General features: G+C 37.8%; 1 protein-coding gene across 3 annotated transcripts in view; it reads right to left on the bottom strand.

Annotated features, from left to right (window-relative positions):
* Positions 1-13,280, bottom strand: part of TASP1 (taspase 1) — a 107,088-nt gene that overhangs the window by 47,447 nt on the left and 46,361 nt on the right. For all 3 annotated transcript variants that reach the window (XR_009485657.1, XM_059840659.1, XM_059840658.1), the window contains exon 11: positions 5,730-5,840. Coding sequence is in view for 2 of the 3 variants with exons in the window: in XM_059840659.1 (XP_059696642.1) it covers positions 5,730-5,840 (111 nt within the window). In the remaining variant the exon portion in view is untranslated. The remainder of the gene's footprint in view (positions 1-5,729; positions 5,841-13,280) is intronic.

Here is a 13,280-nt window from a genome sequence, read left to right on the forward strand (position 1 = left end):
TCAGCAGCAAGCTCATCTAAATCATCTCAGTGCAAAATCAGCAACAGCACAGTCTATGTCTCCAGTTCACTGCCCAAGTTGTGGAGAATCAACCTCTAAGAAGTGAGTTGCCTACAATAATAATTTGACAGTATTCTATGTCACAGGAAATTCAGGCTGTTTCTCTGCTCTTAAAAATTAGACCCAAAGCCAAATTAAATACATGCTGAGAAGCATATTGTTTAAAAAGTTACTTATTTTCCAATTAAAGCAATTTTTCAAAAATGTTAAAAGAGGGATTCAGATATAACAGCTTTTTTTAAACAAGGATCTTTCTAGATATGTGGACCTACTGATGATGATTACAATTATGCTAAAGAGTGTATTTTAACAAACTAGACAGTGCAAATGAGTTGGTCTATGGTAAGTAAAATTCCAGGCAGCTAAATGCTATGCATCCATCACTGGATCTGTAAAAATAATGGGACAAAAGTATTATACCTTTTTTTGGTACAGTATTATACTTTATTACTAAAGAGAATCCATGTACCATACACATGAATTAATTTGACTGCTCTCAAAACACTGTGAATTCAAAGGTTTGGAACATATTTCATTAATTTAGTTCTAAAACTCATTTTGTTATAGCCAACACATTGAGAAAAAGAATAACAGCAGATTTTTGTAAAAAATAACAATGTAGGTAATGACTTTTTTCTAGACACATTTAATTCGTATTTCAAGAGGAGGAGGAAAAGTGGAACTAAAATACTGCCATGTATATTAAAGGCAGAATGGCTTCTCATTAGAAGGGAAAAGTGATCTGGCTCCCACCTCCTACACCATTTTTGCTCTCTCTGTACTTTTCAGAAAAATAGGTTTTCCTGTACAAATTCAAAATTTAGTTAAAATATGCCTACTACCCAAAAATATTGTTTTCCACTGCAATAAAACAGAATTGCTGGATAAATCTTTGATCTAATAGCTTGCTAATGACAAAATTACAAAAACCTGGGGCTTTAAATACCATTTTAAGTCTCATGAAGCCCAGTGTTCCTTTCCCAGTTACACTGGCAGAACCACTGAGGAATGTGGGATGAAAAATGAAAAGTAAAGCTCCAACTGCAGCATTAACTAATAATGTTAGCACTGACTGGCCACAGCAGAGAAAAGGGGTAGGACAAAACCAAACAAACCCCACATTTCATTAGTTTTGGTTAAATCCTTACCTTACCTTGGCACAAAAGTCCATTTTACAAAACACATTTCTCTCTTTCAAAGCTCAGCTGCTCTGTTATTTCTATGTGACATACAGAAAGCATCACTACCTTTTTATTTATGTATTTTGTATGTTATTAATCTGTAGCAATGGTCTCCCAAACACAAGCAAGCAGGTTGTCACAGCTACTCCACACTCCCTGATCCCATGAAGTTCTGCAAGAGCAGCCAGAGCTGAACATCATGACCCAGGTTCAGCTGCTGATCAGGGACAGAACTGAGAGTTTTGCAAGTGTTAAAGCAAATAATGGCCTCAACATTCAGCCTTGCTCTGGAGGAGCTACAGTGACAAGTGAAGAACACTTTTTCTTCGGTGTCTCTTGTAAATTAAAGCTCTCCTGTGATGAAGATTGTTTCCTCCAGATCATGGGAATGAAGTTGTTCACCTCTGATCCTGTGCCTTTCTTCCCCATTTGTTGTTACTGCACAGAACCATTCTAGCAGAGATTCAACACCAAGCTGTAAATGAAGTGTTTTATTTACACTTACCCAGCTGAAGGATGAACCAGCTGCTCATCAGATGTTCTACATTCACACTCTTCCATGGCAGAGAAACCATTACCAGCTTCATTGTTTACATCAGCTTTCAAAGGCTTAGAACTTGGGTCTAAATACTGACTGTGGTCTGGTGTAACCAATTAAGTGCTTCAGCATCCCCCAGTTTTAACAGAGGGCAGTTAAACAGTTCTAAACCTTCTTGTGCACTGTGTGAGTCAAACTCACACAGTGTTGACTTTTTCAGGTCAACATTTACAGATCACCTCTGCCACTGGACTGTCAGCTTGTGTGCAGAGCATGGTGGAAGTGAAGCTGTTTGCCACTCTGCTTCTGCTATGTATCCCACTAAACTCCAAATAGAATAAGCACTAAATGAAGCCTGCTTTTAATTTCATGCACCATTATTTGGTGAATGTTTAAGCACAAGCTGTCTCAAGTCAGAGGTCTTTATACTTCATGATACATTAAGTTACAGCATCTATATTTGCTTCCTCTGCTAGAAGCCACAAAGGATACTACAAAGCTTAGAGTGATGCAGCACCAAAAGAAACTCTAATGTACTATAAAGTAACTATAACACTGTGCAATGCCAGTCACAGTCTTGTTATTGTTAAAATATGAGGCTTTTTCCTCCCCTGCAAGCATAACTAAGTATCAGGAAATTCATTTTCTATGATTCCTAGCTGTCCAACCTCCAGCTCAGAAGAGAGGATTTTGACACTAAATTTCTAGAAGAGAAAGTTTTAGCATTATTCTTCTGCTATTACCTTTCTTCAGACTTGGCTCAACTGAACTGCAGCTTAAAAAAGCAAGAATGGAGAAACAGATCTGTGCTAAGGAAAGAACAAATATCAGATTCCAACTATGTCTTTCAGCTCATCATTTTCTAATACTTCATAAGAAGTTTCAAAGTACCATTGGTAATGCTGCCACTGTTAAAAGCCCAGATTTCCTGCCAATGAGATGACACAAATATTTACTCTAAGTCTACATTAGAGACTACAAACACAAACTTGGCTGCATTTGAAAGGAATGATGAGTAACAAAATCCTCCCTTCTTCTGTCTGGAAGGTACTGGTGTTTACAGAACACCATTCTTTAACTGTGAACCAAGCCTTCTGCACTCTTTGACTAAAGATATGGCACTCACTCCATTTACAAAAAGTCTATATTTCATTTCTCTCACCTCTGATTCAACCAGCAGTTGTGCATTCTCCACAGTAAGCTGGCTCTGAGAAAGGATGAGAGAAGCACATCTGACATGAGTTTGCTCATCACCTGCTGTTTAAACAGCACTCACTGTCTAAGCCAGGCATTCCCTGGCTGGAAGGATTCCCAGGACTCTGCAGAGACTCAGAGTCCTGTAAACAGGAAGCTCCAATCTGATAGCAACTGCCAAAATCAGCTGTTCATCCCTCTGATACAAGTAACACATTTTGACTTCTGATAAAACACTCTAGCTCAGCTTTGTTAAGGCTGGGTTTTTTCCCAATGCCCTGGTCCATTATAATTCTGGTGACAGTTTGACAAGACCACAACAAAGCAGGGCTCTAAGGAAGGCAAGGGAAGCATCCATGCCATCAGCAAGGAGTCTACTACCCCATTTTATCCTGATGTTTCACAGTAAGGAATTCTGCACCATACCACACGTCCTGTGCTATCAACTTGCACATCACTTAGGAAAAGCCACAGCAAAAAAACCTATTTAGTATAAACCTACTGTTTTTAAGTGTAATGCATGTTTTCAACTGTTGCACTGTATTTGCCACATGTAACTTTGCATTCCATCTGCAGAATTGTCAAGACTGCCAAAATTTCTCTCCCAGCTACAAACTCAATACTATGTCACGTGTGACCAGCAAGATGTATCTGGATTTTGATGTTTTCCTCCATCAGTCTTCATTCACAGGACAACTGAGCACAAACTAGATTTTGTTTTCTAATCCAAGCACTTCACCTACACAAAAAACAAAGGTGGCAGGATGTTTTTTCCCCCCATATCAGCACTGCCCAGACTATAACTGAGCAGATACTACACAGTCCTGCTGTCAGGCAGCAGAAGCTTGCAGTGGTAAGTTTCTGAAAATACAAGCCAGACCTGTCCTGAATTAAAACTTCAAAAAAGGAATTGCAAAGCATTTATAAAAATGTTATATAAACTTTTTTTCAAATTTTCTTTTCATGAAGAGCATTGATTTAATCCTGTCTCTCACTCTTTTCACTTTCTGCTGTTTAGCTGGGTTTAGTGTTTTCCCAAGGCAATAACACACCACACTGATACCCTGGTACCTCTGTCTGTGCAGCTTCTCTTTCTCTGCAATTGATAGCTCAGGTGTAACCAATTCTTCTGCAGCATTTAATAGGCTCTTATCTCCAACAGGAACATTTGCACATTTCCACTAAAGAACACAATGCATCTATCACAAGAGCCAGTTAACATTTAATATGCAAAGTGGTGGCAAAACACGTTTGCATTAAACAGCAAAATGAGAATTGTGTTTTTGCTATCCATTACCAAACCTAACAAACAAACCCAGAAAACTCAAAGCAACTCAAAGAAGGCACCTTTAACTTAAACAATTTAAATTTTGGGCTTTTATGAGCCAGTCTCTATGCTTTACTTCATCAGTAGCTTTCCATCTTGTGTGTGTACATGCATTAATATGAAATTGCAGAAGGCTACACACAACTTGGGCTTGCTTTTAGCATTGTTAGAACAAACAGCAAATAAATTTTAAGAGCATTGACTAAAGATCTGACTTTGCTAAAGTTAGGCCACTTCCATACAACATCTGCAAAGCAGGTTAGAAATTAGCAAAGCTATCACATGCATCCTTCCTAAACCTTCTTTTGGGTACACCAACTCCTAATTTTGTGCCACTGTGCTCTAGAATGAGTGATTAAATATAAAAAGCTGCATTTTTGCTGCTTGGATTGGAATCTTTTTGGAGAACACACAGAGGGTTCTGCACTCTTACAACACCTAGAAATGACTGCAGTACAGCAGCAGATTATCAAGTGCAGTCTCCAAGGCAAAGGTGACTTCCCTTTAAACAGTCAAATGTCAGAAGCAGAATCTAACATGGATTTAACACTAGAAAAAGAAATCAAGAAGTTGCAATGCATTGCTTGTCAAGACCAAGTGCATCAGTCCCTGGGATCCCAAAAGGTGTGGATATAGCCCCCTTTCAGTTGTAACTACAGTATCACAAAACAGCCTTTGCCAACACAGTGAACAAGTATTATGTTGTCCATTACAAATTTTCAAGATGAAAATTGTCTGTGGATTCTAAAGCTTGAAAAATTTTGAGGGGCTATGAAAACACTGCAAGTCAACATAAAGGACAGAAGCTTCACTGGAATTTTCAAAAGGGCAAGATTCTATGGTTATTTTTAAAATCCACTTTCATATTTTGCTTATGATTTGAGGAAATAAAAAAAATCTATATTTACAAGACACTGAAGATATATTACACAATTCTCTTAATTCAATTAAAAATTGGTTTTTTAACAAAGTATATTTCACTATCCCAAGAAATTAATTTTATTATATAAATAGCAAATCAGAATCTGTCTGTCCAAAGCATTTAATTAGAACATGAAATGGTTTTGAGGTCTACTATTTTTAAAAGGGTTAACATCATGAATAATTTTTACTAATGCTCCTAACCCATCAATTCTAAAATATGCAATTGTACACCACAGCCCATGATTCAGACAGGAAATTCTTTCTTCAAACCTCTTTGGGTATTCTATGACTCACATAACAATTGAGGTATTTCCAAGGGTTTTCCTTTAAATACTCTAATATATTCTTTTGTAGTTTAACATTTTTCAGATGTAACATAAGACGAAATCTGAAGCCAACTGCAACACAAGGCTTCAACAGAAATCACAAGAATAAATATCTCTGATAGAGTTACTTGAATTTTCAACTAACTTGCATTTAGGCACTTTGGGCAAATTTCACTTACCAATGAACTTGTTTTGCATAGTCTCTAGGAGAGCTTGGTGGGCATCCTCTGTTTGCAAAGCACATGAACATTCTCTGGCCAGTATGGTCCGGACAAGGTGCTCTCCACAACCTAAAGAAATATTAAGAATAGTCAAAATACAGATATCACTTTGAAGAAACCCTGTCATTAATTTATATCATCACATTAGTTTGGCTGTGATGATGCAAAATAATGATAGTTTCTTCACAGTGATGCAAAGGACAAGTTTCTGCCACACATTTTTATTTCTTAAAAAGGTTGACACGAAGTCACTCAAAAATTCAAGTAAGTCAGTGGTTCTTTCACAACTTTCCTGAAATTTTGACTCCACAAAGTCATAAACCAAACAAAAATTAAACAAAAATTACAGAAAGAAGAAACAGCAACGCTGCCTCTGACTTAGCATCTCTATCCAGCTAGAATCCTCTTACTAATCATTCTCTTGGGAATGACCCTTGCATGCAACTCTTCAAACCAAGAACAACTTCAGTGACACAGTAACTCCTTTTGCATGACAGAATCTTCTACTCAGTCCATCTGATTCAGCCTTTTTGCAACAAAGGAATACATGAATTCAGCCATGCTTTTTTGCCAAAGTGGCTGGTCACTGCACTCCTAATACAAATTCCTGTAATTTTTCAAGGTTTGTCTTTAAGAAATTAAAAAGCTTCTGCCAACAATCACTTACTGCCTCAGTGCTTTCTGTACCTATCCCCTGAAACCTATTTTTGGTGAAGACAAGCAGGTTATTACTGCTACTCTTGCTCTGCAGGAACACTTTCACACCTGCTATCTTTTCTCCTACACCCTTTTCCCCTCCTGTGCAATGCTTTGGGACATACAGCTGCAGCCAAATGGCACCATGAATGTTTACTGGACCAGCTGGGGTTGTTGGGCAGAAAATTCACTGCTGATACCTTCTCCAAATAAACCAAGGTCACTACACTACTTATGCCCCCTGTTTGTTGACATTTTTCCTTAATGGCAGGGAGGCAGACAAAGCAGCTAGAAGAGGTTTAAGCAAGAGCCAGGTGAATTGTGTTATCCAGTTAGGAAAGAAAAAACCACAACTAACATAGAGTTGGGAAGTAACAATGATCTCAAGTTATCTAAATGTAAGAGATTACATTTTGATCAGATTTGTAACTTATCAAGACCTAAAACTGCATTAGACACCAAAATATACAGAGAGAAGTCAGATGCAGTCTGTTCACAATTATATATAAATATTTCTAGCATATTTCTCATTAAATACAACAAGATCATGCAAGCACTGGAATCATGAAAAAAATCTGCTATAATACAGTTGGACTTATTACCTCAGGTACAGACCTACATAAATACACCTACACAGCCTCCAGAAACAAATTTATGGCTTAGCTGCTTCCAAGTGGCAGGGAGCAGGAGCTGCTAAGACATCAGACCTAGGCTGGCACCAGACAAAGGCAGCTCAGTCTCCAGGGGTAACTCACACTCTACTGGAAGCACTAACAAGCCCAGAACAGAGACACTGGCTGAAGGCAGCCGAGATGTGGCATAAAGAAAAATTTAATAATGAAACCCAACCCAAAGTGGCTCCAGTGCAGCCTGCTGAGTCTCTCATCACTGTGCATATGCTGAGTTTAGAGCACTGATGGCTGTGGGTACAACAGGGCACAAACAGGTCTGGTACTGTGTGTTGCAGGGACTCACAGACTGGTTTTTAGTTCTTTTCATCATTTTAAACCCTAACATGGCAACCTACTCAAACAATCTCCCTCTCTGGCTACTTGACACACATTTATACCCTTCCCCTTAAATGCACAGTGAGTTTCCACTGTTCTTCAAAGATTGCTAATACAGAAGGGGAAAAAGAAAAATTATCCCCCTCATTTTCAAGATTAAAAAAAAAAAAAACTCAACACCCCCCCCCCCCCCCGCCCCCAAAAAAAAAAACCCACACATAACAAAAAAACCACAACAAAAAACCCCAAACAACACTCTCTGGAGTATTATGGATGCATTAGAGGTCAGAGAATCAGCCCAGAGACCAGATTGCTGAAAAATTGTGTACACACGTCCCAAAATCCTGCTATGTTCAACGTTCACAAAAATACCTTGGTCTTCAGCTATGTGTCCTGCTAATGGGAAGTGTCTCCTGATTAATACAATTCAGCTAAACTGAGTTGTTTGAAGTGGGACACTTTGGCATTGAATCTACATACAACTGGCACAACAGAAACACAAAAAATTCTTTGTATAGCAAACAGACTGAGTAAAATCCAGTTACAAATTTAGAGGAAAAGGAAAGAGCCAAAATACTACAACAACTACACAGCCAAGAGAAGTTATTCTTGAGAGCACAAGGGAAAAAGTGTTTTCATTGAGACTGTCAAGCTCTCAAGTTAATGAGAGAAGTGTCCTGGTTAGGAGATAATCTTCAAGAGCCTCATGCAACACAGCAACCTCAGCATCTGCTTACAGGAAGGTCTGTCTATTCATCTGCCTCATTACCCACACTCTGAAACTTCTGAACACAATAGAACTGTGAGTTGTCTACTATTTCTTCCAAAGTGATGGATGAAGAACATGAAAAAAGCCCACAAGATACATTTTACCCATAGATCACAATATGGACATCACTTTTTTAAAACTAGGAAACTTTAATCACTATGAAGTTTTGCTGTAAAGAATAAAATTAAACAGGCATATGCTCTAGCAAAAACTGAGAAAGCTGGTTTTTTTCTTGAAAAAACCTGTTAGTACCTTTAAAATATAACATGTAACACCTTTAAATGTAACTATTTGAATAAGAAGCAGGGGACTTAGAAGAGGAATCAAACAAATGAGACACAGAAATCAGAGTGAGTCTATGTATCTTCAGTGCATCAAGTAATAAAACCAGATGTTACTACTTCACAATTTTCAAGTATTTCCTAAATTGGAATTAAAAAACAACAATGGCCATTTCTTAGCATGACGTATAATGTTATTTCCCCCCCAGGAGAATGACTTTATTGAGAGTTCCCACAGCATCAAGTCTGCTCCAAAAAAAATTCAGAGAGAGAAAACTTAATATGGGTTAAGAACAGCTGCAGCCCACATCCCCATTCAGGATCAACCACAAGGAAAGCAGCTTTGAAATTCTACTAACACATCACACATCTTTATATCTCCACAGACAAAGTCATTTCTTTTTGTCATATTTATGTCAACCTATAAGGCAACAAACTTACAGCCTGCTGCTGGCAGCAGTGTATGTAAAAATCTTTCAGCACATCACTTGCTGGCAGTCTGCAGGGACAGATAACTAAGGAAAACAATTCCCCCATTTGCAAAAGAAAAATTTGTTACTGTAGTTTTTGATGTAGGAACATCTATTTTTGAAGAAGAAAAAAAAAAATCTAAGCAGTGTGTCACATACTTTGACCAGATACAGGCTAAGAAAAAGAAATACACTTTCTATTATCTCAAGTCAGAACCAAATTTCTTGCAGGTTTAGCAGATCTCTATGTCTGTATAGCCTCAAACTGGGGACACACTGCAGATAATACCAGGACTAGGCACAAAATTAATGAATACATTACTAGAGCAATCAAAACTGATTTGTAACTTACAATATAAAGTTGTGGCTTCAAATTTATAGTTCCAGTCACTTTAGTCTAACCACCAGCATTAGCCAACTTCCAAAGAAGTTGTATTAACATGACTCAAGACAGCAACTCCACTGAAAGCTACTTAAACACATTAAATCATGCACACAAGTGGATGAAAATGTAAATCTGATTAATGTGCATAACTATCTCACATTATACTACATTTCACTGCAAGTGTTAATACACTTGGCATTTCTTTCACTGAATAGTACTACCAAGTTCAACCAAACCAAGAGGGACTCCCAGTAAGAATTTGCCAATTCTACATTAAAGTCTCAAACACATTTGTTTTAGTAACTTTCCTATAAACAGAGTTAAAATAATTTTATTATCCTTTCCCAGTTATGATGATGACTTCTTCAGTATCCTGAAGCTCATTATATTTCAGAGATGAATATTTTGCAATGACAGACAAATGCTTCCCTAAGATTTCACACATGAGTGACTCAAATGCAGATGACTAGCTGGAAAATTTTACTGCGTTAAATTAGAGCTTCACACTGAAATAACTTTCATATAGTAAACAAATTATTTTCCTAACACAGTAATATTCTGCAAACACCAAGTTGCCTACTTGTAACTCCTCTGCTGACAAAAAAACTACTGTTGGAACTGCTGTTGTCCATGTTTGCAGGGCTAAGTACAATTAACTGCCTTCCTCTAGGATTGCTTCTGGCAAAGGCAAAAACCCTGCTACAGAAAACAAAGAGTTTATACAGACTACTTTGATAAATCATGCCTGACAAATTTGGTGACCTCCTACAAAGAGGTTACAGCACTGGAAGGTACTATGAGGGTGGTGAGATACTTGAACTGGTTGCCCAGGGAAGTTCTGAATGTGCCATCCCTGGAAGTGTTCATGGCCAAGCTGGAAGGAGCTCTGAGCAACCAGTTCTAGTGGGAGGTGTTCCTGCCCATGGCAGGAACTTTAAGGTCTGATCTTTAAGATCACTTTAAGATCCTACAAAAAATAAACAGAAACAGACAGATGTTTTGATGCAAGCTTCTAGCCTCCTAGATTAAGGGGAGAGAATATTCAGACTCCTAAAGGCCCCAGGCATTGATGGCAACAGATTCCTATGACAAGGGAAGGAAAGAAGAATGAGGCTTAATAGCCATAACACCTTTATTTTGTAAACAAACCACAAACCCAAATGAAATTCTAAAAGATCCCAGAAAACCTGTCTTCAACCAGAAGCTTCTAGTCCTGCCTGAAAATTATTTGAAAATCATCTACAAAATCACTTGAAGATCATGCAGAAACACCAACACTGATTTTCAGAGACAGGTATCTTGGTCATGCCACAATACAGTTTCAATGCAGTGTTTCTTTCAAAGTGCCAGGCAGACCAGCAGTGAAACAGAACTTCCCTTTTCTCTGGGTATTGAAATGTGTGATTTCTGATAATAACACACTTTTACCTCCAATTCAAACACTTCTCATTGATTAGTACAAGACTTGCACGAGAACAGTCTAGGAATCTACAACCTTTTTTTTCATTGTCTCTTTTTCTTAAGCTATCCTACCATAATTTAGCTGTTCTGGATGAGTTCCTACTTCAGCAGTAATTTGCTAGTTAGCCTATGCACAACTCCCATGTTACTAAGGGGAAGGAGGGGCTGTGATGCTTTTGTAAGATTGTTAACATCTTCAACTTTTAGGTATTATATTAGATACTATCTTACAGCGCATACATTTCTGAAAAAAGGTAAGAAATCTGAGCTCTAATTTTTAAACGTTAATCTTTCCATAACAAACATTAACTAACATTCAATTCACAGACTTGGATCTTTCATTTGAGCTTCATGCAAGAAACTAAGGATTCAATCACTGGGTTTTTTCCTCAGCATAGTGACTTCTCAAGAAGATTTCTAATGCTTGAAAGAACCACAACAAGAGGAGAAAGAACCCAGCACAATATAAACTGAACATCCCCTCCAATGCGTGCTCTGCATCTTGTAACGCTCCTCCGATGGAACCAAGATGGCAAAGGAAAGGAGGGCCCAGTACAAATGTCAGAGAGAAATTGTTTTTCTGCTTCTTTTGATGGAGGATGCTTTCAAGTCAGGAAATTAGAAACAGGTGTGCCAGAGGGGGCACACACACACACACACACACACACACACACACACATACACACACATCCATGCAGCACACTGAACACGCGTTTCCAATTTTCAGACATGAAAGAGGCTCCTGTTGAATGGAAGGAGAAATGAAAATCAAGTTTGCTTTCTGTGAGCCACAAGCAGAGAGCTTGTGGAGCTTTGACAGGCTGCAGGAGCCTGTCTAGCTCTGAAACACACAGTACCTTAACAAAAAGCATTGGAACTTGTTTTAAAGGAGTACAGAATGGAAACTTGTATTATTCATGTACAGTCAAGAATGGAAAAATTCACCTAATTTACTCCACTGCCAAAGTATGACTCTTTGCTTTACAGAAGCTAAAGACAGAAGTTACAGGTTATCTGTATTTTATCATCTATTCTATGCAGCAGAGTCTGAACCTGGGCCTGGTGTTTCTGTCCTGTTAAGCTTTGATGTTCTTTTCAGTTCAATAGTAGTCCCTAAAGTATCAGCTAACAGGTTAAAGAACTCCTATTTCTGCTTTGTTTCCTGGATAACTTCTAGTTATGCCTGATGGAAACACTGTGAAACCTATATTTCAGTAAGCTCTGCTCATCATTTCCAGCATCTCTAGAAAGAGCTGACTAAAACCTTGCATGGCAATGATTTTAAAAAGCACAATAAAGTACAATATAAATATTTCATTGACAAGACACTGATACAGGTAGATACATATTGAAAAAAAAATTTAAATGCATAATTCTCAAAAGACAAAATGCTGCAGTCTAGCAGAATGCACTATACAGAATGTAATACATTAATACTACAGTATTATATTAAAGTAACATAATTTTAGGAGTTTTTTTTCTCCTACCAGCTGCTCTATCTTGTCTTCATGCTAGCAAGGGAAATTTTTACTGCCAGAAAAAACACCTGCAAACAAAGTCCTGTCCAATTCCTAAAGCATTGATCCTACAGGGCTCAATGGAGCACATTCCTGCTGCAGACAGAATATCCTTAGATGATTTAACTACTAAGAAAATGCAATGGAAATTTTCCAAAAGGCTGAAACTTTAGTAAATTTGGGCAGGTTTCAAAGATAACAAAAAAAATCCAACATGCAGACACACTCATGTCTAAAGCACCCTCTCTAAGGAAAGGTAGGAAAACACGTCCCTAAGTTTTTAATATGGAAAAAATAAACTAAAATCACTCCAAAAAAACAACTCATTCAGCTCTTCTACAATTTTACAGATAAGAAAAAGAAATTGTTAGAGAGATAAGGATTCATTCATTTGGCACTGTAAGTTCTAAACAGTGGTAAATGGCAGATAATTTATTTTAAAAGCTTTTTGAGTTACTGTGAAAAAAAGAATTTCAGATGTATCTCCAAGAGAGGTTAGAATGAAGAAAAAACATAGCTCCCTTAAAGAGGTTGTACTTTTTACATTCTTCATTACATTTAATACATTTTGAAAGATTAATTTCAGTTAAGCTGTAAAGAAAGAAGCAAACACTTTTGCCTAGGCCTTCCTCAGAAGCTTTGCTGCTACTGATCTCTATAAAAACCCAACACCTCTCTAAACTACATCACTTCTGCCATCTAAAACTTATGGGGAAGAAACTATGACAGTAGCTTATGTGTTTGCTAACTAAAGGTATAAAACCACTTACTCTCAAATCCCAGAAAAGTCTTTAAGACATAGAAAGGGAGTTCAGTCTGCCACTCACTTCAGTTCACTCTCTATCCTTGCACCTATTTCAAGGTACTAGCACAAGGCACAGCAGCAGGGACAGGACCAAGTGTCCAGAGCAGGAGCTGGAGCT

This window comes from Haemorhous mexicanus, chromosome 3 (assembly GCF_027477595.1).
Source record: "Haemorhous mexicanus isolate bHaeMex1 chromosome 3, bHaeMex1.pri, whole genome shotgun sequence".
In the NCBI taxonomy this organism is placed as follows: Eukaryota; Metazoa; Chordata; class Aves; order Passeriformes; family Fringillidae; genus Haemorhous; species Haemorhous mexicanus.